A 22453-nucleotide genomic window follows, 5' to 3' on the forward strand; every position below is an offset into this window, starting at 1 on the left:
TCCTGAATGCTGTCTCCTCTCACTTGCACTTCTGCATCAGGGCCAGTGTGATTTCCAAGAAAATAGTCATGACATGGGCACAGTCATCTTGTTTGCCTTCAATGTTTATTAGCTGTGGTTTGGAAATACATATAGGAAAAAGATCATTTTCTTCCCCTCTCCATGGAGTAGCTGCACAGGTTTTGTGTTTGTTTTTTTTTTTTTTTTAACAAAGTATTTATTTTTCATTAATACATGAAGTTACTATGCTTATGACATCAGTTGCAGCCCTCTCCTCCTCAGAGACAAGAAATTAAAATGAGCCCTTGTTCTGAAATGCTCAGTCTTGAGCAGTACCTGCTAAAAAATAATTAAAAGATCCTTGATGGAGTACCAGGTGCTCATTCCCCAAGCCACCCTTAGCCCCTTCAGAGAGGAGCCTGAACCTTGCAGAGCTCTTGAAGGATTCTGGGTGGGGGTAAACAGCTGGATGAAAATGGGGCTGATGGTGATTGGAATTCCTGCTCCCTGCACCTGCCAGGGAGGGGCTGGTGGAAATGGATGGAAGCTTGGACAGGGACAGCAGTGGAGCTGGTGACTTTGAGAGAAGCAGCTCTCTAAAGGCAGTACTGCTTAAAATGCATAAAGCTCTGGTCCTGGGGAATAAATTAATTGTGTTAGCATGTGTCATGTTGAAAAACAAAGCCAAGTCCCTGCAGATAAAAGACCTGACCAACCAGACTCTGTAGCACCATGGGAAGCCAGTGGATGAAAATTTCCTTGTACTTTGTCAGTTATCTGTGTGATTTTTCAGAAGTCTTGAGCTTTGCTCTGTGCACACAAGTGATTTAAAGATGTATGGGCATAATCCAGGATGTAAATCCCACATGCTCTGTCTGTGCCAGGCCAGCTAGGAACTAGATTGAATATCCTGCAGGAAAGGACTGCTGCTCAGGAGTGTTAAAATGCCTTAAAGATACTTGCAAAGTACATCCAAAGCAGTTGCTGATCTTTCACAATTAGGAATAAGTGAGATGAAAGACTACATTGTTCCTCAACTTCCCTGTTCATCTCTAGTGTGGTTTAACTCCTGGACTTGGAGAGCTCTGACCTCCATCTGTGAGGATAATAATGTGTTATGCAAGTAATACTTTCATCTTCACTGATTATTATCTGCTTAAAATAATGTCTCAGTTGTGCATTAATAATAATTTTCTGAATAGTTTTATCCTCAAGATTTTTAAGCCAAGGTGAGAGTGTATTTGCAAGGCACTCCTTTGAAATGTCCTGGAATGTCAATAGACAAGGATTTCACACCCTTCACTCCAGAGAGGTTAAAGGTAATAACTTTAGTCCTACTGAATGAATTCATTATAGCTATAACCATACCTTTGTCATGGCTTTCCACTAAAATATACAAGGAAAATCCAATTAGTGGCACTTCTCTTTAATTTTGCCCTGAAGGAAAGTTAACAGTGCATACAGTAGAGATACAATTTTCTTAAACTTACAGCAATAAAGCCCAGAGGAAGGAGTATACAACACATGGTGACTGCAGGAGTAAAAAATGTACATCCTATTGCTGCTTACTCCTGTATCTGCATAAGCTTGCATGCCATCTAGTGAAGGCTCTACATTTCAAACACACACAGCTTGAATAATAAGCTTGAAAATAAGTGTGCCAAAGCTGCCTCAGAAAGGAAATTTATGTTCAGAGTAATAAAATGTTGGCTGATAAAGTATGGCTGTATATCAGTGGCTGCAAGGAGATAAGCACAGACCTTGAAGCCAACAGACCTGGAATATATTTCAATAGAAAGCAACGGAAAATGGTAGAGGTGTTTTGGATTTATCTTCACATGAAAAATTGCATTAAGGTAGGCTGTGGATAGCAGGCTGGATTAGAACTGGTTACCTGTCACTGGAGGAAGAATGTTCCATCTGTGTAATAAGCAAAGCAAATAATTCATTTTTCCATTTTTCTAAGAAAATCCATTATTAACCATAAGTGCATAGTGTTTCCAAGTCACCCAGCATATCCTGATACATTTTAGCTGGTTCTGTGTTTCACAGGAGAATGAGTCTCCACTTGCTTACACTAGACCAAATACTGTTTGCAAAGGCACTAATTGAGCCTGGCTTTGGCAAAGTCTCTCTGGGTGATGACTGGATGTGCCTCGGACAGAGGAGTGGTACGAGGTGTCAGCTGCTCTTCAGTCTGAGTAAGGAACTCACTGAGACTTTCTGAGGTAGCCATAAAGGAGGGGAAAAAAACATTGAAGTAAAAAACATAGCACCATGTTTCATTAAAAAAAATGGCTTCAGAACACTGGTCTTTCCCTCCTCTGCGCACAAATTCCTGGACTTGAAACTTGATTTCTGTAGAGTTCTGGCTGTCTCGATTCACCCATCAAACACACACAAAAGAGGTTTGTGAATTTACCCTTCTCCAGTCAGTGATGTCTAACGTGGGGTAACAAAGCCTGTTCCCATAACTGCACCTCTGTTACTACAAGTTCTTCATGCACACCTGGCAGCGGCTGACGCGAGTCCGAAGCTGCCCCGCCTTGAGCGTCTCTGAGGGGGGAGCACTGACAAACTGCTGCTCCTGCTCCACCGTGGTCAGCCAGAAGCTGTACTTGTTGGCAAAGTAGTGGCACGTGCCCCGAGCACCGTTGCACTCGATGAAAGGAGTGGCTCGGAAATCCTCCAGGCAGGAGCCAGGTGAGACCAGGGACTGGCCTCCACCTTCTGCCCCCGCTGCAGTGTGCTGAAATAAAGATGGCAATTCAGTGAGCTCAAAGGAGGTAAACAGGCAATCAAAATTACACCCTGGCTATGTGTATCAGTCTCGAGTCAGGGCTAGAAGGCAGAGAGCAAACATTCTTAGGCTGAATATGCAGGCCTGGAATAATGGAAAACCAGCTTTTCACTTGAAAGTTGGGAAAATTTGTAAACAACGATGCTGACGTCATGTTTTTCTAACAATCTTACACTAATAAGCTTCTAGGAGAGTGCACTGGAAAATTTTTTCCACTGAGAAAGAGGATTAAGTCAATACTGTAGCTGAATTACTGTTTCCACATTTAAAGGTTTGAAGAACAAACATCTGTGGTGATACAGAACTTAGGCAGCAGTGTTACCAGCAAAACTGATCAGGGCAGGTGCTACACAGAGCAAACTCAGAGCTACAGCAACTCAGCTGGTGAAGAAATGCACTGAGGCAAGAAGAGACAGGGCTCCAGGTTCCTGTAACTCACAGAACCCAGTCTCAGTGATCTCATTAGAGAGGAGAGATGGAAGTGTTTAAAGCTGCCTTTGCACCAGCAGTAGTGTCCTTACCATAAGGAAGGAGTATCCTATCCACAGGCTGCGCCAGCCCAGGGGACACTGTGGGATGGTGATGTCCTGGCTGTGCACAGCCACAGCCTGGGAAGGTGCCTCACACACAGAGCACCTGCTGATGTACTGTGGGATCTGGACGCTGTCCACGGGCATCATGGGGATGGGGGCAGTGGTGGAGAGCCAGTAGGATTTGTCGTTTCGGCTGGCGTAGTAGCACACTTCATTGATGTTGCAGTAAATGAAAGGCATGGTGCTGAAGCGAGGCAAACATGAGCCAGCAAAACCTGGAAGAAGCAGAGCAGCAGTCACACCAAGCATCTGCCAAAGACTCCAGGTCATACACACCAGCATTAAGTGGTGAGGATGGCACGAGTGACACCGCTCCCAGTGCGGATCTGGCCAAGCCACCTGCCACCAGCCCCACCACAGCCCTCTGCACTGCCATGGAGGATTGCTTTTCAATGTAATTTTGTGTTGTTCATTCTTAAGAGAATTCTGTCAACTCACCGAGATCCTGGTTGTGGGCCTTCTCCTGCCCCTCCACATACAACAAGCTGTATCCATCCCAGAGCTTATTCATGCCAATGGGACAGGGGGGGATCTGCTCTGACTGGCTGTGCTTCACCAGGGTGTAGCCAACGCCCACGCTGCGGCCCGGCATGCCCGGCAGGCCAGGGGGACCCAGCTTCCCGGCAGCACCTGGAGACACAGAACAACCACCACTGCCAGGGCACAGCAGGGACAGCAGCTGCCTCTGTACCCCACCTGGCATTGCTTATGGCACTCTGTACAACGAGGAGCACAAGCTATATGGTTGTTATATGAATTATTGGACTTAACAGCTCCAAATGCAGCCATTGCACAGCACCACCCACCCATTCTCTTCCTCTTTTAGTTCTCTTTCTTTGCCCAACAACTCTGGTGCCAGTGTGTTAGGTACATCCCACAGTACAGTAGTTCTGAGGACCTCAAAGCACCAACCAAATCCTAATTCATTCATTTTTGCTATAGCACTTTTCTTGATGGTATTTCTCTTCTTTCTCACTACACCTTTCCTCCCCTGTCCAAGCCTCAGAGCTACAGTTACTGTGAATACTTTATCACTCCTCTAGATCTTCAAGATCATTCCCACATCCAATAAACATTAAAACCAAAAGGTTTAGAAATGCACCTACAGAAAGCACTATGACATCAACAAGGACATGTGACAGAACTTTCCTCACTGAAGATTACATTGCCTTTATTGCAGATACAAAACATGATACCACAGAAATCTCCTGGTTTTCCTAAGCTAATTGGCTGTAAGCAAACACAATTCTACTGTTTGCTTCTTTTTTATCTGTGCTCCCCAAATCATAAAATTACCTTCAAATCCCTGTGGTCCTGGGGCACCTGAAAGTCCTGGATCCCCAGCTATGCCAGGGGTTCCAGGTAAGCCATCACGTCCTTTCAAACCAGATCTTCCTGGCAAACCTTTTGGGCCTGAAATAAAATACAATTATTAGTATCATTATTTCCTCATACTATTGGCTTTGACTCCTGCAATCTTATTCCAGAAGGGAAGTAAGATGTCAGCAGCCATGCCAAGAGCTCACTCTTCAGCAGCTGTGGTTATAAACAGCCACCTCCAAAGGAGGCTCCACCTGATCTGGTTGTCTGTAAAAGGATTGAGAGGTGCAGTGGGTATCACACATGGTTAAAAATACAGCATTATGTTTATATATATTATTTGATGGAATTCTTTCCTTAATTAAAAAAACCTGTAAACATTCCTAATGTATTTGATAAAGTAGTGTTTTTCTTCCAGAAGAACAGCATTTGGGTGATCTGAGTGTACTTTTTACCTGGTTTTCCAGCTGGGCCATGCAATCCAGGATCTCCATCAAGGCCAGGAACACCATCAATGCCTGGCAGACCAGGTAATCCTGCAGGGGCTGTGACTTCTTCTGGCTGTGGGGTTATTCCTGGAGCCCCTGGTCTGCCAGGGAGACCTGCACATGGGCAAAGGATGTGTAAGTACCCCACAAAAACCATACAGATTTGACGCTAATCCTGACACAAAGAAGAAAAATGTGAAATTAGAACCACCTTTGTACATCAGCACTGAGTGTCTTGTAAAAAGTATGTCAAGCTCTTTCTTACTTGTTTCAGTCTAAAAAAAATCAAGAATCTCCCAAATAAGCCCATTAAGGGAGCTCTGAAATCATCCCCAGTCCAAACCAGGTGCAATAAATAACAGCTTTTTAAATCCTCCAGCACTCACCTCGAGGGCCCATTTCACCTTTCAGGCCAGCATAACCAGGATCCCCTGGAGGTCCATCTTTACCTGGCATCCCCATTAGGCCAGGCTCACCTCTTGCACCTGCAAAGACACACAGCTGAGACTGGGCCTAAGCACTAATTCCGACCCACAGCTGTGGCTCCCACTGATGGCAGCAACAGCACTGGGGCTCCAAGATGGAGAGAACCACAACCCTCATGGCAGTCTGTGCCAAATTTCACATCCACAATGGCTAGAGAGCCTCAAGACAAGAATTTCCACTGCTACCTAACTGTGCTTATTGAAAGTACCCTTCCCCTTCCTTGGGTAGCCCAGGGACAGGCTTTGGAGAGGACACATCTTTACTATTAAATCCATCTCTATGCACAGCACAGAGGGATGGGATCTGCCAGCCTACAAAGACAGCACAGTTGTTCTTCTGGCAGTGGTTCTCCAGGTTCTCCATCCTGCCCTGTCTTTTGAGTTGTGTGGTGTCTCTCAAACCTTGCTCCTTGAGTTCCTGTGTGCAGCTGCTCTTTGGCCTCCTTTCTACAGACCAAAGAGAGATCAGCATGCTCCCTGCCTTAGCCCAGAACAACATCTCTGAACTCCTACAATCCTCTTAGCCTCTTGTTGAGACCTAAATCCACCACACTAATGCCTCTGAGCATACAGGACAGGTGGGATGAAACAGCAATTCCAGACCTAGCCTAGAGAGCACAAGCAGGTCAACAAGCACAGCAACATTGCAGGTGGACACCATCTACTCAGGAAGAAACAAAGATAAGAGGAAAAAGATAATTAGGGACACCTTGAGAACACGTAGAGCTGGCCCCACTTTGCTGCTTTTGGAGCCAGTAGGTAAAAGCTGCAGGAGCCAAAAGGGAAGATTGTGACACGAAATTCAGCTGTTACACCTGAAGGGGGAAGCCACACTAACCACCCAACAGCCATTCCTACTGTCACATGACAGCTGCCAAAGCACTCCCAGGTCCTTTCAAGGCAAGGTTACCTTTGAATCCAGATGCTCCAGGGAGTCCAATTGGACCAGTGGGTCCCACATCACCCTTAATGCCTCTCAAGCCAAGAACACCAGGGAAACCTGGAGTGCCTGTGTCCCCTTGGTCAGAAGCTGGGCCAGGGGGCCCTCGTGGTCCTGGAGGACCTGGAAAACCTAGAGACAACAGAGTTCATTGGCAAAATCTATTTCTGGGGCAAAGTGAATTCTGGGGCTTTCCCCAGCATTTCTTTCTGTGTGGGGAAAGGCTGGAGTCCCAGCCTCTCCAACAAGGATCTGAGGTAATGAATTGTACCAGTGCCACCCTGACAAAGCTTCCAAACCACACCCACCTGAACTGCCATCAGTGCCTGGAACACCAGCATCTCCAGGTCTGCCCCGTATATCAGATGGAAGAGAAACTCCAGGTGTTCCTGGCAGGCCAGGTAGTCCCATAGGACCAGGGGGACCTGGAATAAGAAACAAAAGTGAGGGACAACCAAAGGTCTTCATGGATCTTCACAGACTTTGACAGAAGCAGTGGCTGGGGAGCATTTCTATTGAGGAGAACAAAGAGACATCTCACTACAGGAGGAGAAACAACACATATAGTGCTGTTCAGGAGAGATATAGATACTTTCAGAACTGTGCAACCAACTGTTTCTCAAAATACAGAGCAACATCACAGATTTCACATTTGCCTGTCAAGCTTCTAACCACCTTTGTGGCTTCAGGAATTGTCTTTGGTAGTTCTGCTGACCATGCAGCCCATTAACCTCAGCTGCAATACATCCTGCTTTCAGAACATCAGTATTTACCCATGTCTCCTGATGAGCCTTTTGGTCCAGGGAATCCTGCAGCTCCTCTTCCCAAGCCTGGAGAGCCTTCTTCACCCTTTGTACCTGGGAGACCTGCAGGTCCTTTCAGTCCAGCTTCACTCAGACCTAATTAAACATGGTTAACAAAGGTAAGAGAGCCCATTCAAACTGCCTAATAGCAGTCAAATTATGACACAAAATGAGTGGTGATTTAAAAACTAGACATTTACTACTGTCTCTGCTGTTTTCAGTAGAGCAGCTGGAATTGGTGATTTGGTGCCTCACGTGTTACTCTGGTTGTGCAGAGTGAATTTAAACAATCTGTGAGATGCTGAGAGAAGAGCACATGACTGTTCTGGTCTCCCCACAAGCATGGGAACACAGCAGTCCTGTGACAGGATCTGCTGCCAGCCTGTATGCTTGTCTCTCACTAGGACACACCAGACTCAAGGTTCTGGTCTTTAAATAACCTTGTGGGCTTCATGCTGCAGCTCAGGGAGGGAGTTCAGTGTGCACAGACTGCAGCAGAATGCACACAGGCACAAGTGGTGCAGGACAGAGGCTCCCTGAAAAGCTGCAGGGAGATGTTCAGAATGCCACTCTAGAAAAAGGATACACTAAAAGCAACTCTCTCAGGAAAATTGTGGAGGATCTATATGCTGCAAATCATGGCCTTCTGATAATGTTTTAAACAAAGAAAAAACAGGTATTGTTTGAGTTGCACACATGAAGTCCATCCATTTTCATGCATAAAACAGCTGCCACAAAATTTAGCTGCTACTTTACAACATGACTGTAACTAAACAAGTCTTTTTGGTAAGATCTTTCTTCACTTCTTTCCTTTAGTAAAACCCTATTTGCAACACAGAACTGCATTCCATTTCATATGATTCAAATATGAGAAAGTCCAGCAAAAGCTCCCTAAAAGCAGAATCTGGAAACAAATCAAAGAAATCAGTTTCTGATTTTATTGATGCCTTCCTTGAGCTCCATATAATGGAGGGCTCTGAAAAGCAGTACAGAAACATTTCACTGCTAAGTCCAATTCAAAGCAAGCATTTGGTGCTGCCCTGCTCAAATCAAACATCCGTTAGAAAGAGTTTTATGATTTCATTCTATTAGTTTTCCAGAAGTGACACAATCCTTCAGGAATTCAAGGAGAACCATCACCAGAAAAGCCTTTTTAACTCCACAGGCTGCATCCTGTTCTTAGTGGCATTGAAGGAGAGTTAGTTAATGCACATTCAATATGCTGAGGTTTTTCTTTAGGTCATAATTAAAGCCAGAACTGATGAAATAGGGGAATTTTGTGGGAAACGTTGCTCTCATGGAGGAGAAGTTACATATCTCCCTAGCTATCACACTTCCACTACACATTTTCCTTACCTGGCGTTCCAGGAGAGCCTTTTGTGCCTGGCAAGCCATTCAGACCATTTAAACCTGGAAATCCATGAAAGCCTGAGGAGACATTGGGAACACAAAAGTGAGCACAGTACATAAAGCTGTAAATCTTCCTTCACACAAGTGCCCTTCACAGAAACTCTTCCCACTGCTCTCTCCAGTTTTACCCTCCATGAACACCCATTAGAGATTCAAACCAAGTGAAAGCCCCTCCCTTTCCAGCCCTTCCTCTGCTCACTCCTAGCAGCTGGTGCCTGCACAAGGTTGCCAAGAGGAAGCCCTTTCCCACACACAGCTGGCCCATCACACGCTGCCTGCCCGAGACACTTGGCCAAAACTCTGCTTTTCTGACCCAAATCCTCCTTCCATCTGCAGATTGCACATCTACCTTTAGGTCCCACTGTTCCACGAGCTCCAGGGAATCCAACAGATCCTGGCTGTCCTGGAGGTCCTGGTGGGCCTGGGGCTCCCCTCAGCCCAGCATTTCCAGGGATTCCTAAAAGCAAGCAGAAAAATATTCCTGTACTACACATCGTGTCCAGGCTGAAACAGCTCACAGCTCCATCTTACAGCCTCTGTTCCTGCACTTGACTCATAAGACAGGTGAATAAACTACTATTTAAATACAGCAAAATCAGATCCAAATCTCTCCTCATGCCACCATTAGCATCGCATTTATCAAACTATCTTTGATTTTTTTTAATCATAGCAGTAACATTCTTCACCATCCACTAAGTAACACATGAACAGTTCACACACAAATAACTAATTAAATTGTTTTTTCAAATAAAACATTTCAATAACAACTTTCACTGTTCTCCAACCTTTGATCTTGATAACCATTTGTGAATCTACCTGCTGATTACCCACAACCCAAAGACACTTGTAGCCATTCATCTGGGTAGGTTTGGCTCTAGAGAGGGAACAGACAAAAACATTGCAATGAAAAGAGCGGTGAAGAAGCTGCTACTGCTTGTATCTAACTGAGATCTTCCCTATTTGTTAATGGGATTCCTTTGGGTTTCAGTGTTGCAGGATTCACCATATTTGACCAGCAGGACAAGGTGACACCTTACACTACTGTCCAAGAAAATTCTCATTTTCTTGCCAAACTTCTTGTTTAAGCTTCAGCTGAGACAGGCCAAACTGGGCTAAGGAAGCATCAAGGTGAGGTTGTCATAGTCACAACAGGAGCTGCAGAACTTGGGTGCTCAGTCCAGTACCTGCTGGTCCTTCTTGGCCAAGATCTCCTGGGCTGCCTTTGGGTCCATTCACCCCAGTGTTTCCTGGATAGCCTGGTTCACCCTTGAGTCCTTCTCTCCCTCTCTCTCCTACAAAGATATAAACATACAAGTCAAACTGGAGGAAGGCATGAAGAGGGTGAGAAACATGGTATGCTGAGGTTGCAGCACTTGTGTTTGCTCAGCCATCACCTGGGCTGGACCCCCAGGGTGCCAATGCCAGTGCAAGTTCACTCCTCAAGAAGTGAAGGGAACCCAGCATTAGAACTGGGCTGGTTTCAGGTGTTCATTATCATCCAGATTTGTGCCACAACCTGGATTGCAGACTCCTCAAATCTCACTTTCAGGATTACAAAAATACCCAAATTTGGCAATGCCAACCTGTTTAGTCTCTAGAATTTTGTATTCCTGAAGTGAGCAACCAAGGCCTACTTTACCTGGAAACCCTGTCTCTCCCCTCTCTCCTTTTGGTCCAGCAATGCCAGGAACACCAACAGATTCTCCCTGTTCACCTGGAAAAGGAAGGAAAGGCCATTCTGTCATTGACTGTGGACATCAGTTTCCAGGGCCTGTTAAGGAAAATAAATCTTGCTATATTTCAAATTCATGGTGCAAACAAAGACCATAGCAAATGATGCACCTGAGTCTTATAACCACCAATGGATGCAGACCCACTCATGCAAATGCACAAGACAGACACTTCCAGGTAATTGCACAACATCCTGCACTTTTGACACGAGGAGATGAGAGAAAAGGGAGCTTCTTGCACTGCCCAACAGGCTTCACACAGTGCTGTGGCCAAACTTTCAGAGGATCATAAAGTATTTATGCTTGGTATGGGTCTTGTCTGAATGAAGGCTCCTACAAGGGGATATGTACTTGGAACCAGTCACTGGAGAGCAATGGACACTTCCAGAACACTGCTGATTCCTTTGTGTCATTAACATTAGGACTGTGCATAATGAAATACCATATAGACTGTGAAAGGGTTTTTACCTTTTGGACCAGGAAGGCCAATAGGTCCTGGGAATCCAAGTGTTCCTGCGGTGCCATCTGAACCCTGAAAGAAACCAACCCAACCACAATTAAACTGTGCTTTTTATTCTTGATGTTCCAAGCTTGGGTCATGTGGAATAACAGAACACAAAGGTGTAGGAAAAAATACTGTGTAAAATGCCATTTAATGGTATGAGCCAAACAAAAACAACCTGGAAGTTTTGTAAGGAAAAATCCTGCCAGGTTCTGCTGCTGTACCAATTAGAACACAGGGTTTTGCAAAGAGCACCCAGAGAAGAAGGAAATGGTACTTTACAAGGTATTTACCCTCTCTCCTGGCATTCCTGGAAATCCCATGATACCATGTGCACCCTTCTGTCCTGGCAGGCCAGGTTGTCCAGGTGGGCCAGGGAAACCTGGGTCACCATGAAGACCTCTCTCTTTGCTTGGTGACCCAGCTGGACCAGGGAGACCAGGCTGTCCACGGCTTCCTGGCATTCCTTTATCACCTGGGTAATACAGAAGAGTGGAATTTCATTCAATAATACAGACATCCAGCTCATTTGGGTCAGTTGACCTGTTACCCTAAACTCCCCTAAAGAGGAAGAAGGGATGGGATTAGATCTACAGAACAGAACTCCAAAGGAAAACTGTTTTCTCAAAATCCAGAGCTGCCATATGCAAGTCTTACTAGAATAGGAATGGCAGAACTGAAAACAGTAACACTGTGGGCACTGCCAAAAGGACAGACCATGCTCCACTGATAACAAGCCCAGATACTGAACAACTGATACTGGCAACTAACTGCAATGTTGTGAAATACCTCTAGGTCCTGGGAATCCTCCCAGTCCAGCTAATCCAGGATCTCCTTTGTCTCCTTTGATTTGCAGTGCCTGTTCTGAAGTCCCAAGAACAGGAAGACCTGGTGGACCTATATCACCTCTGTCACCTGAAGAAATAAAAAGTCAGGAAATCTTCTTGTAAAATAATCTAGCAGAGAAAAACAGAACTTCCATGTCTCCTGATGCAAATTCATTAGTAGTCTTTGGTAACCAGGCCAAAGTATTGAAAAATACAAGATTACAATATTTAGAAGAAAAATACCAGACCCAGACATCTCAGAATTGCCTCCTAAGTCCCTCTGCTGAACAGCCAGCAAAAGCCATTCAGCTGTTTCTCACCTTTTTGACCTTGAAGTCCCACAGCTCCTGGACTTCCTTTTCCTCCAGCTGTGCCGGGAGCTCCTTTAAAGCCATTCACTCCAGGGACACCAGGCAGTCCTGGCATGCCAGGGAAACCAAGCAGGCCAGAAGAGCCTTTCTCACCTGCACAGAAATGTTAAGAATTAAAAAGGGAATATCAGTCTCTCCTGGTACACCCTGTACACCCATCCTGGGGCAGGGAGAGGCTGCCTGGGTCTGGGCAATCACCCAAATCTGGGTACTTAAACAAGCACATGGCACAGCACTGTCACTGTCTCCACTCACAATAGTTTCAACCAGCACTTCTCAGGTCACCTTTGAGAGCCTGGTCCTGTTTCCAGTGGAGATCAAACACAATCAGTTTGCAAGAGAACAACATGCAGTTCCACAGCTCTATTGCTTTGTGTTATTCTCCAGGTAACCAACAATTGTATTGGTGCTTAAAGATCACACAGTTTGTAAATTTTTCCTTCCCATCTGATTTGTGCTCAATTCTCTCCCTTCTTTCTATAAATTTCATTCACTGTTCATTTCTTCAATTTTCTTGTCTATTTTGAATTACACAATCCTTTGTCCGCATGGACCTAAGACCTTTAAGATGGATTTTCTTAGGAACATTATTGATAATTAAATCCATAATTTGTAACTCAGCAGCAAAACAAATGCATCCCAACACTAGCTGGGGATTCATTCCATTCCAGCAAGTTGGGCCTAAAATCAGCACCAGCAAGGTTATTTTTTTTGTGGTCACAGCAATCTCAGGACTGAACCACCTACCTTTTGGCCCAGAGAAACCTGGACGTCCATCTTGACCAAAGGGCCCAGGTGGCCCTACGAATCCTCTTTCCCCAGGAGATCCTGGAGCACCATCAAGACCTGGGAAGCCTTTCATGCCAGCAGGGCCTTGTGGTCCTACATCCCCAGCCACACCTTTGACTCCAGGAGGTCCTGAATCAATACAAGAAAGAACTCAGTCCAGGACATTGCACAGAACCAGGACAGCTTGTGGCAGCTTCCCAAGCTCTTTAAACACAGCACTGTTTTTAATAAAAATGGACCTTATGGCACATGCAGCCTACTAGAGGCATAAAGCTTAGAACTGCAAAAGCATTAGTCATCTAATAATGAAATACCTACAAGGAGGGTTACTGCCTACATCACTACACAACTGGCAAGAGTGAAACCCCTTATTTTGACCACCAGAAACTGACCTGCAATGCAGTCTTACCTCCATCATCAGGGCAGCCAAGACAGAATGGGGAGCATCATTAATGCCAGCTTCTGCTCCCTACCCCATTGTCTGGGTGAACCAGACATCAATCAGCTAGACAAGCTCACAAGTTCTTTTTTCACCTTGGTAGTTGAGCTGTACTTCTCAAGATCCAATTGCTCACTACAGGAGCAAGCTGATTGTGCTCTCACAAAACCAATACTATATGCACTATTTTGCCTCTAAATGTTTCTAGCTGAAGCTTTGTAATGGTTTACAATTTTAAACAAAGGCTCAAACCATTGAAAACAGAATGCTCAGATCCAAAGGAATGAAGAGAAGGAAAACTTAGGTTGCTTCTGAAAAATTACATTTGCTGCAGGAGCAGTCAATATTTGAGCTCTGTTACACTCAGAGCTTTGTGCTACAACCCAGCAATTTTTAAGCAGATGAAAGAGCTGCCTAATTTAAGAAGACAAAGAAAACACACACACTTAAAATCTCTGCATATTAATAATTTCCTTATAGGCTTGAGACTTTGCTACTGTCTGAGCATTCTCATTACAATGGTTCTTTGCCTTCTGCTTTGATTAGCAATGATAAGGGGTATCACCTATAGTCAATGCAATTCTTGTAGCATTAAAAGCTGGGTTGTTAGTCCATGAGCTTTTATGCTACACTGCATTTTCTCACCTTGACAGCCTATGTGAAGAACCCATAACCAAACAGTGTGACATCAGAAATGGAGAGTTGATGATAAATGGAATAGAAACATGGTGAAGGAAAAAACAGACAAAATATGTAAACAGAAAGAACAAGGCTACAAAAGAAATTAATGATTCAGGGAGACAACAGCTGCAAAAAAACTTAGTTATTTGGAGCTTATCATCCTAGCAATGGGAGGTTTTTAAAAACAGTTGAAGAAAAGTCAAATATAGCATACAGACCACAAATGTGAAACAATAGAGAGGCAGAAGGAATGCTAATATTAAAATTTTTAAAAATTAAAAACTCTGTAATTTTCATGTCAAGTGATACTGCTTTCATTCATTTGCTGCCACTGTGCTTCAGCACTGTCATTCTACATGTCAGAAGAGCACTTTTATGTCCCAGAGCATCATCTACCAATTCCCAGGTCTCTCTTTGCTTAGTTCTCAAATCTTTCATATACTGCTATGACACACTTCAGTCAGTGCAGCTTTACAGATACTACTATACTCCAGTGGTGGGGATTTTTTCCTCTGAAGTGAAGGAAAATAAAACTCTCTTCTGCCCCAGCAAAGAGAAAGACAGAGAAGACAAGTGCTTGTCCTGAGAACGTCAATTTTTCAATCTATATCACATTTCAAGTAACCCTACACAACAGAAGTTAATTGTCATGAAAATGGGAAATGAAGATTAGTCAATGATACAGCCAACATGTAAGAGCAAAGATGTTAAAAACTTCATGACATTCAAGATGCTTTCTTCTATATTTCTTCTGTACTTCCTACAGTACTGGAGTAACATTTCCCAGCAGGAACTGCCCAGCAGTCAGAGTCAACAGGCTCAAATTCTGCACTATGGTTATCCCTAACCAGAGGTAGGAGCTCACTCCAAAAACTTCTCCCACACTTCAACACCCCAGAGCTCAGCTCAGCTCCTTGTCTTCATCTGAAAACACCACATACCTGGTGCTCCTGCAAGGCCAGCTGACCCCAAGGGTCCTGGTTTTCCCTTAATGCCAAAAGGACCTCCAGGGCCAGGAGGGCCCCGCAGTCCAGGGACACCGGAATATCCTGGCTGACCCTGTTCACCTTTAACACCCAGGAGGCCTGGTCTTCCATCCAGCCCTGGAAACAGAGAGATGGGAGGTTACAGAACAAATAAAGCAAAATTCACGCTTTTAATTAAACAGTGAGTTTTAATAAAAGCCTTTTGAGTTGCATTAGATTCTAATGGAAAACCAGCAAATCACCATCTGTGAGCAGCTCAGAGGAGTTGCATTATTTTAAAGTGATTGGAAAGAGGAAGGGCCTTTGAAAAAAGAAACAGTTTGATATTCCCAGATACAAGCAATATCAGTGCTTACCTTTTGGTCCTGGAAATCCAATATCACCTGTAAGCCCTTTATCACCTGGAAGTCCAGGTCGGCCACGCTCTCCCACAGTTCCACTCTCAGCACCAAATACATCTCCAAGAGCTCCTTTTATTCCAGCTAAGCCTGGAGCACCCATTTTCCCAGGCAAACCATCTGTTCCATCCAGTCCTGGAAGTCCTTGTGAGCCTTGCTCTCCTCGAGGTCCAGGGAAGCCTTGAAGAGAAGATCCATAAAGGCCACTCAACAGAAGTACAGAATATTGCTTCCAATAGCATCTCAAATTAAATATACATTTAAAAATTTCTAATAAAGAAAAAGTTGCTTGAAAAGTTCCAAATAATTTAGTACTGAATTAGAAACAATAATTGGTGATAGAAAGATGAAGCTGTTGAAAGGTTTAGGTTTTTTGGCTTTTTTTTCCAATAAAAGAATACTGTAGAAGTGTGTAGCTGCAGCTATATAAAGCATTCCAAGCTTGGTTTTGCTAGATGGTAGGTTAAGCAAAAGGACAAAACCCCTAACCCCTCATCACCTTTGCTTCTTGGTCTTGACACAACCATCAGAAATTCCTATGGCTAAAATGAGTCCAAGCACTGTGTACAGTGTGCCTTTATCAGAGTATCACGGGATTTAAAATAAATGTTTCACTAAATTAGTGGCTAACCTAAACTGGAACCAAGTACCTGACAATGGTCTCTGGAGAAACAAACTGCTGACTGTTCTCTTTTCTCACAGCAGTGATACAGTGTTACAGGCAGGTGATAAACATCCTGAATATTTCCTTTGTTTTCTCCCAAGCTGCAATCACTTGTCTGCATTTGCAAGGAGCACAGTGTAACACTCGATGGAGCATTATGGATGTGTGAGGCAGAAGTGGCCAAGAAGGTTAGACAACTCTTCTGATAAAGTACTGTACACATTGATCAGACAATAAAAAGACCTCCAGCAACTTCCCTCTTACCAGGTTCCCCTTGCAAGCCTATTATTCCTGGAGACCCTGGCTGTCCTTTAGACCCATGTAACCCAGGTTGGCCTGGAATGCCAGAGAAGCCTTTGCTGCCTTTGGGACCTAAGGGTAAAAATATATTAATTAATAATATCAACAAACAAATAGCAGAAGACAAAAACACAGCACAAGAAAACAGGATCAAACATTTTCTGCAAAGCTGGTGCTGGATACAAAATTTAAACTAAATAAAGTCTCAAAGCTATGGCCACACAGAAGCAGAAGGTTTGTGTTCAAGGCTAAAAAGCGGTGCAGTTAATATGATCCTCCATGGGATTTAGGCCTAGTCACTTTGGGAAAAAAAAAGGACATTGTTCTGCCAGTTAACCCTCTGGAATAACTATCACTTGGAGGAGGACTAATTGGGAGGCATTATCTTCTTTGGCAAATGAGTGCTGTTTGGCAGTCAGTCAGTGCATTACATCATCTTGTGTCCCCACCTGGCAGTCCTGGAAAGCCGGGAGTCCCTGGGGGCCCATAAGCTCCAGGAACTATGCAGGGCAAGGTGATACCTACAACAAAGAAACACCAAGGTTGTAACCTCACTCTGCCAGTTTAAGCCAGTGATACTGTATTATTGCCTATATCTTAATTTTCTTATTAAATCATAGTTCTGACTTGGGATCTCTCACTGGTTTGCTTTCAAACTAGTACAAAGTCACAGACTCTTTAAATGTTTTTTATCATTTTCACAATAAGGCCTTTCAATCCGGACAAATAAAGAATGATTATTTCTTCTATCCGCACACTTTTCTTTAGTATTAGAAATGAATGAATATTAGAAATTTCTTTAATATTAGAATTATTATTTCTTCTACCCACACACTTTGTAGGATGTTATGTATTTTAATGTATGCATTAAAATACATAACATCCTACAAAGCGTGGATGTTATCAAAGGATGTTATGTATTTTAATGTATGCATTTTATTTCCTAGTATGGGAGGAAAGGCACTCACAAGTTTTCTTACACATCTCTGTGGAGGTGCAAACTGAACTGGCTAATGACTTACTCCCTTTCCCACATGTTCTGACTATAAATACTCTCCTACACAAAGGACTGTTCATTGTTCCCAAAGCTTTCATGTAGCACTCATAAAAAGCTGGCTTGTGATGTACTCTGCAGAATAAATGGAGTTCACATCATGTACAGAGCATTTTACTTATACTTATCTCACAATGCAACTTTCATTTAGCAGATTCTGTAGGAGAAAATTTACTGAACAAATATGTAAGCTTTCACAACTAGGAATTAGTAAAGCTTTTCGCATTTAGGATGTGACTTGAATTGGAAAAAAAGCTTATGCAGACTATCCCTGGGAGAGATTAATGCTACATCAATACAATGGACATCTCCTTGCCCCATAACAAGAAGGCAGCATGACACTGGTGTGAGGTACTATCCCCATCCAGCACATCTGGGAACCTCCTGGGGCTGCCCTGGCCTTGCTCTCACCTCCCTCTGGCTCTGAGATTCCTCTGCCAACTCTTCTCACTGTGGTGGTCTTACCACCAAGGGTTTTAAGCTCAGAGCATCAGTCCAGAAATGTATGCCACTATATTATGCCTGCAAATACTCTACTAGCTCTGCATTATTGACACAGACAGAATTACAAACCTAGGAGCCCAAGTATACACATGTAAAATACACTGAAAATCAGCAGCAACAAAGAAAAAATATTGTTTACCTTAAGTTATATTTAAATGGCTGACATGGAATCAAAACACTGGGACCAGCTTTCTGCAGTCATTTTGTAATGAAAACATTTTCCATAAATGTTTAGACATGAATTTCCATGTAACTTAATTTGAGAATGAGCATAAAACATCATATATGAAGTATTATCAAACCCATATTTACTTACTTTATCACTGTCATTATGGTATGCTTTAGGTGCATATAATGACACACCAGCTGAGCCAGACCACAGTACCTCAGGAAGCAAACAGAGCCCAGAGCTGGTTGCACAAGTCACAACTGAACTCCCTACCTGACTGTCTTGACAACCTCTTATTCATCAACACCTGTTCATTCATACAATGTATTACCATTTCTTCTTTTAAAAAGAATCTGGAGCTCTTATTTCAATAATAGTAATAGTTTTGAAAACTGAATCAGACACCTCAGATATCAGTAAATTACTATTTTTATTTGGACGATGATTTAGGTGTTCTCAAAAACCTCATTTTATCATTCTTGCTAACTACCTTTGGTGTCAAATGGCTCTCCAACAACAGCCAGGGAGTAGGTCCATCTAATACTCGTAGTATTTCAGCACTGCTTGAGTATTTATTGCTCATTATCTGTGTCCTCCTGAACACGACAACTTGAGAAATCTGTGACTGCCATGTGAGGCCTGGTGAGCCCACAAACAAGTTTTAATTAATTTGAAGAGCAGTCTTTGGCCTAATGCAATCTTCTGGCCTAGCCACAGGCACAGCAGTAAATTGAGTACCATTTCACTTGCAGCTTTACCCTTTTCAAAGTAGGAGCAGACCCAGCAATACCTACCTGGAGGGCCTGGAAGACCTGCTTGTCCTGGAAACCCATCCATTCCACTGTCACCTGGTGGTCCACGAACTCCACTAGGGCCTGGGTATCCAACACCAGGAGAACCAGGCTCTCCTCGATGGCCCTTGGAGCCAGGTAATCCTGGCAGACCCTTTTCACCTGGGAAACCCAGCCCACCATCACCCTGTGCACAGCAAAGACAATTACAGCTCAAAGTCAAAGGGATGCAGAAAGAATATCCACCACTATCATCTTAAAATGTGTGTAAGGGTTTGGTTGGTTCTGTGCAAAGTTCAGGTGAGCCTGAAAAGATATATAGAAACCACTGTAAATTATCCATCTTTATTTTATAATGCAGCAAAACTTGGTGACTATTACAAAGAATATTTTACATTGTATTTGCCAAAATGCAAATACTACAGATTCTGAAAGACATTTACTTTCTTTTTAATTCATAAGATTCTGGTCGGATTTTTTTTTTCCTATTTAAAGATTTCACTTATAATTATGCCTACAATGCTTTTGTCTTTTAGGACTCAACATAGAACAGCATTAGGGTCTACTGAAGTTTATCTTTTCATAGAGGCATTAGGAATGCCAATTATTAATCCTGACCAAGACAAATTTGTGCTCAGGGACTGTGAGCTTTTTATGTATTTGAAGCTTTACCACAGGGCTACTCAGGACTAGTTTGCCAGGCCTGGCTGCTTTCTCTGCTCCTTATTCCAGTTCTGAAGCACTGCTGCTGGGTTAATCTGGACTTACTGGAGGGCCTGGTGGGCCTGGCAAGCCTGGCAGTCCATCCCTGCCCGGAGCTCCTGGGATGCCTGAAGGTCCTCTGGGTGCTGTTGCACCGCGGTCCCCACGGGCACCTTTGACTGTTGCATAGGATGGATCCCCTTTTTCTCCCTTCAGGCCTGGGAGTCCTTGTTGACCAGCTGAAGCCTACAGACCAATAGATAAAGAAAAGGAACATGCAGAGAAAAGACTTTGCTTCTTAAAAATGTCATACAAGGGCAGGACACAGTGACCAGATCAGAAAGAATCTCCAGGAGTTTCCTATTGTGTACAGTAACTTGGGAGGGGAAAGAAGTTTGTTTGTTTTCAGCTGTTTCTACTATCACTACAGCTCCACAGTGGCAAGCCAAACCTTGGTAACAGTGACAGCAATCTTGCATGGCATCTGGGAACATTACATCACTGATGATGTAATGAGACCCAAGTAATGAAACTTCTTTCCTATTGCTTGGTGTGCTGCACTTACTGACACTGATCAAGATCCTCTGAAGATAAATGATTTGTATCTTTATGGACTACGATTTTCAAAAGTAAATACTTGCAATGAGCAATGCTCAGCACTTTGGAAAATCCTATTTGTTATGTTAGCTGTTTGATAAAAACCAGAGCTCAACTCTCATTGATGTATTTAGCATACAGCAGTTAGGAAGCAGACTCCATTTGTGGAGCACAGTTTTTACAGCTATGAGCAATGATGTGGAAAGATCTCCCTGTTTGATTTTTCAGATCTTCTCTCCATGCACATGTACAACTGCTTCCCCAGCCAGCCCTCACTTAGGAAGAGCCCTGGGTCTAAGCCAATGTATGTCTACTTCCAAAAAGTCCTGGAATTAATAACTCTTACTACTTTTCTCTTGACTGATGAATGTGCAGTTCTCAGAATTTAAGAACCATTTGTTCTCCCATTTTTATAGCTAATAGTATATCTACTTTCAGTTTCTTTACACAGATCAGTTTCTAGGCTGATTTTTTTTTAAATCCAAACAAATAGAAGCAACTATGAAAAAAAAAAAGTTCTTTCACTACATTCAAGATCACAATTCATGGCCACAATTCAGAATAACCAACACAAACTGTTTTTGCCTTACCGAAGGGCCTCGCAGTCCTGGTGCTCCCACAGAGCCTGGGTCCCCACCAATGCCCTTGGCACCAGGCACACCAGGCCTTCCTGATGGACCTGGTGGGCCTGAGATGCCTTTTGGGCCAGCTCTTGTAACTCCTCCATCACAAGCACAATCACCTGCCTCTCCTGGAAAATAGTCAACACTCCAAACTGAGTTTGGATAAAGACCCTTTTCAACTGCAAGAGCTCCAAAAGCAGTATTTGATTGAATTAAGACAAAGCCATTCTCATATTCTCATTCTCCTCTACTCAGGTGATGTGAGTGCTAAGCAAGTGGAGCTCAGGTTTTCTCCAGTTTAATTTCCATGCAATGCCCATCACCAAATAACAATGTGTGGCACAAACCTCAGCACTTCTAGACCTCTTCCCAAAGGTTTAAACTTTCCTAAACAGATGGGTTTAGGGGAGTTTTAGGGAGGTCTTGCGCATTTTTTTAGAGATAGTTATCAGAGAAAACAAATCCATACTCCCCCTCCCAGTAGGTTACAATGACACCCTGAATTGCACTGGTTATGGACCTGAACAGTCACTAAGCACAGTGATATCTGTGTCATCATGGCTTTTGATGCTGGTTCTGTCACACACTAAGACCCAAATTCTCACGATTTTTAGCACAGGAGAGAATAAATTTAAATTTTTCTGTCATTTACAGCCTCTATTGCAAAAAGCAGTGAATAAGATTTTATTTCTAAGTCTCATGGCTTTAAAGTATACCTTATTTAGGCAATTTTCTGTGCATGATATGTTTATCAGCTTATTTGCCTGAGCAAAATAAGAAGAAGAAATAGGATTTTACTGACAGTGCTGGCCACAACTCTTTCTAAATTGCAAAGACTGTTGGCTCCTTCAACCCCTCCTGTGATTTCTCATAAAGACACTTACAACTCATCCCTTAAGATATTAACCACATGTAAACATCTTTCAGCCTGATGACAGCTGAAAAGCTCTCTCAAAACAAGAGCAAGTTACCTTTGTAGCCCTTTGGACCCAAAGCTCCTGGCAGCCCTCTTGGCCCAGGCTCCCCTGGGACCCCAGTCCTTCCACTCAGGATTATCCCTGGGGAGAATGAAGGGCCTATAAGCAGAAAGAAGGCAAGGAAAAGGCATGAGAAGGCTGATCTCCAGCTCATTACTGACTTAAAAAATCAGTGATGCAACTGGCACCAGACAAAACTGCATCTCTGGATGTAGCACAAGGAGATGGATCTTGGTTGGTACCACCCACAGTAGTTCTGCAGTTCTCTGCCACATTTGCTTCCAGCTCTTCATACAGAAAAGCAAAAGTTCTCACAGTGTGGATCCAACAGAGTTTAATTCCTCTACTCTGCCACTGCACTTTTTCACAGATTTACCAGCATGACCAAAGAACTCACCAAACTGTGGACAGGTAGTGTAAAGAATGGCAAATTACTTTCATTCAGTGGTTGCAGCTCAGGAAAGATACTAAAGGGCAAAAGGGTTAAGGGGACTTTCCCTGTCCCTCATT

General features: G+C 43.5%; 1 protein-coding gene across 3 annotated transcripts in view; it reads right to left on the reverse strand.

Annotated features, from left to right (window-relative positions):
• Positions 1-88: 88 nt before the first annotated feature.
• The window catches only part of COL4A6 (collagen type IV alpha 6 chain), a 108864-nt gene continuing 86499 nt past the window's right edge, over positions 89-22453 (reverse strand). For all 3 annotated transcript variants that reach the window (XM_071442451.1, XM_071442453.1, XM_071442452.1), the window contains 26 exons: positions 21938-22042; positions 20934-21094; positions 19813-19992; positions 19048-19231; positions 16976-17047; positions 16491-16598; positions 15521-15742; positions 15120-15281; positions 13017-13187; positions 12219-12362; positions 11861-11986; positions 11365-11546; positions 11038-11101; positions 10479-10553; positions 10024-10131; positions 9189-9296; positions 8786-8857; positions 7400-7525; positions 6935-7051; positions 6597-6758; positions 5588-5686; positions 5169-5315; positions 4690-4806; positions 3832-4023; positions 3322-3608; positions 89-2749 (listed from right to left, as the gene is read on the reverse strand). In XM_071442451.1, coding sequence (XP_071298552.1) covers positions 2489-2749; positions 3322-3608; positions 3832-4023; positions 4690-4806; positions 5169-5315; positions 5588-5686; positions 6597-6758; positions 6935-7051; positions 7400-7525; positions 8786-8857; positions 9189-9296; positions 10024-10131; positions 10479-10553; positions 11038-11101; positions 11365-11546; positions 11861-11986; positions 12219-12362; positions 13017-13187; positions 15120-15281; positions 15521-15742; positions 16491-16598; positions 16976-17047; positions 19048-19231; positions 19813-19992; positions 20934-21094; positions 21938-22042 — 3752 coding nt within the window. In that variant the 3' untranslated portion in view covers positions 89-2488. The remainder of the gene's footprint in view (positions 2750-3321; positions 3609-3831; positions 4024-4689; positions 4807-5168; positions 5316-5587; positions 5687-6596; positions 6759-6934; positions 7052-7399; positions 7526-8785; positions 8858-9188; positions 9297-10023; positions 10132-10478; positions 10554-11037; positions 11102-11364; positions 11547-11860; positions 11987-12218; positions 12363-13016; positions 13188-15119; positions 15282-15520; positions 15743-16490; positions 16599-16975; positions 17048-19047; positions 19232-19812; positions 19993-20933; positions 21095-21937; positions 22043-22453) is intronic.

This window comes from Agelaius tricolor, unplaced genomic scaffold (assembly GCF_023055355.1).
Source record: "Agelaius tricolor isolate 1412-34295 unplaced genomic scaffold, bAgeTri1.0.p SCAF_17, whole genome shotgun sequence".
Lineage (NCBI taxonomy): Eukaryota > Metazoa > Chordata > Aves > Passeriformes > Icteridae > Agelaius > Agelaius tricolor.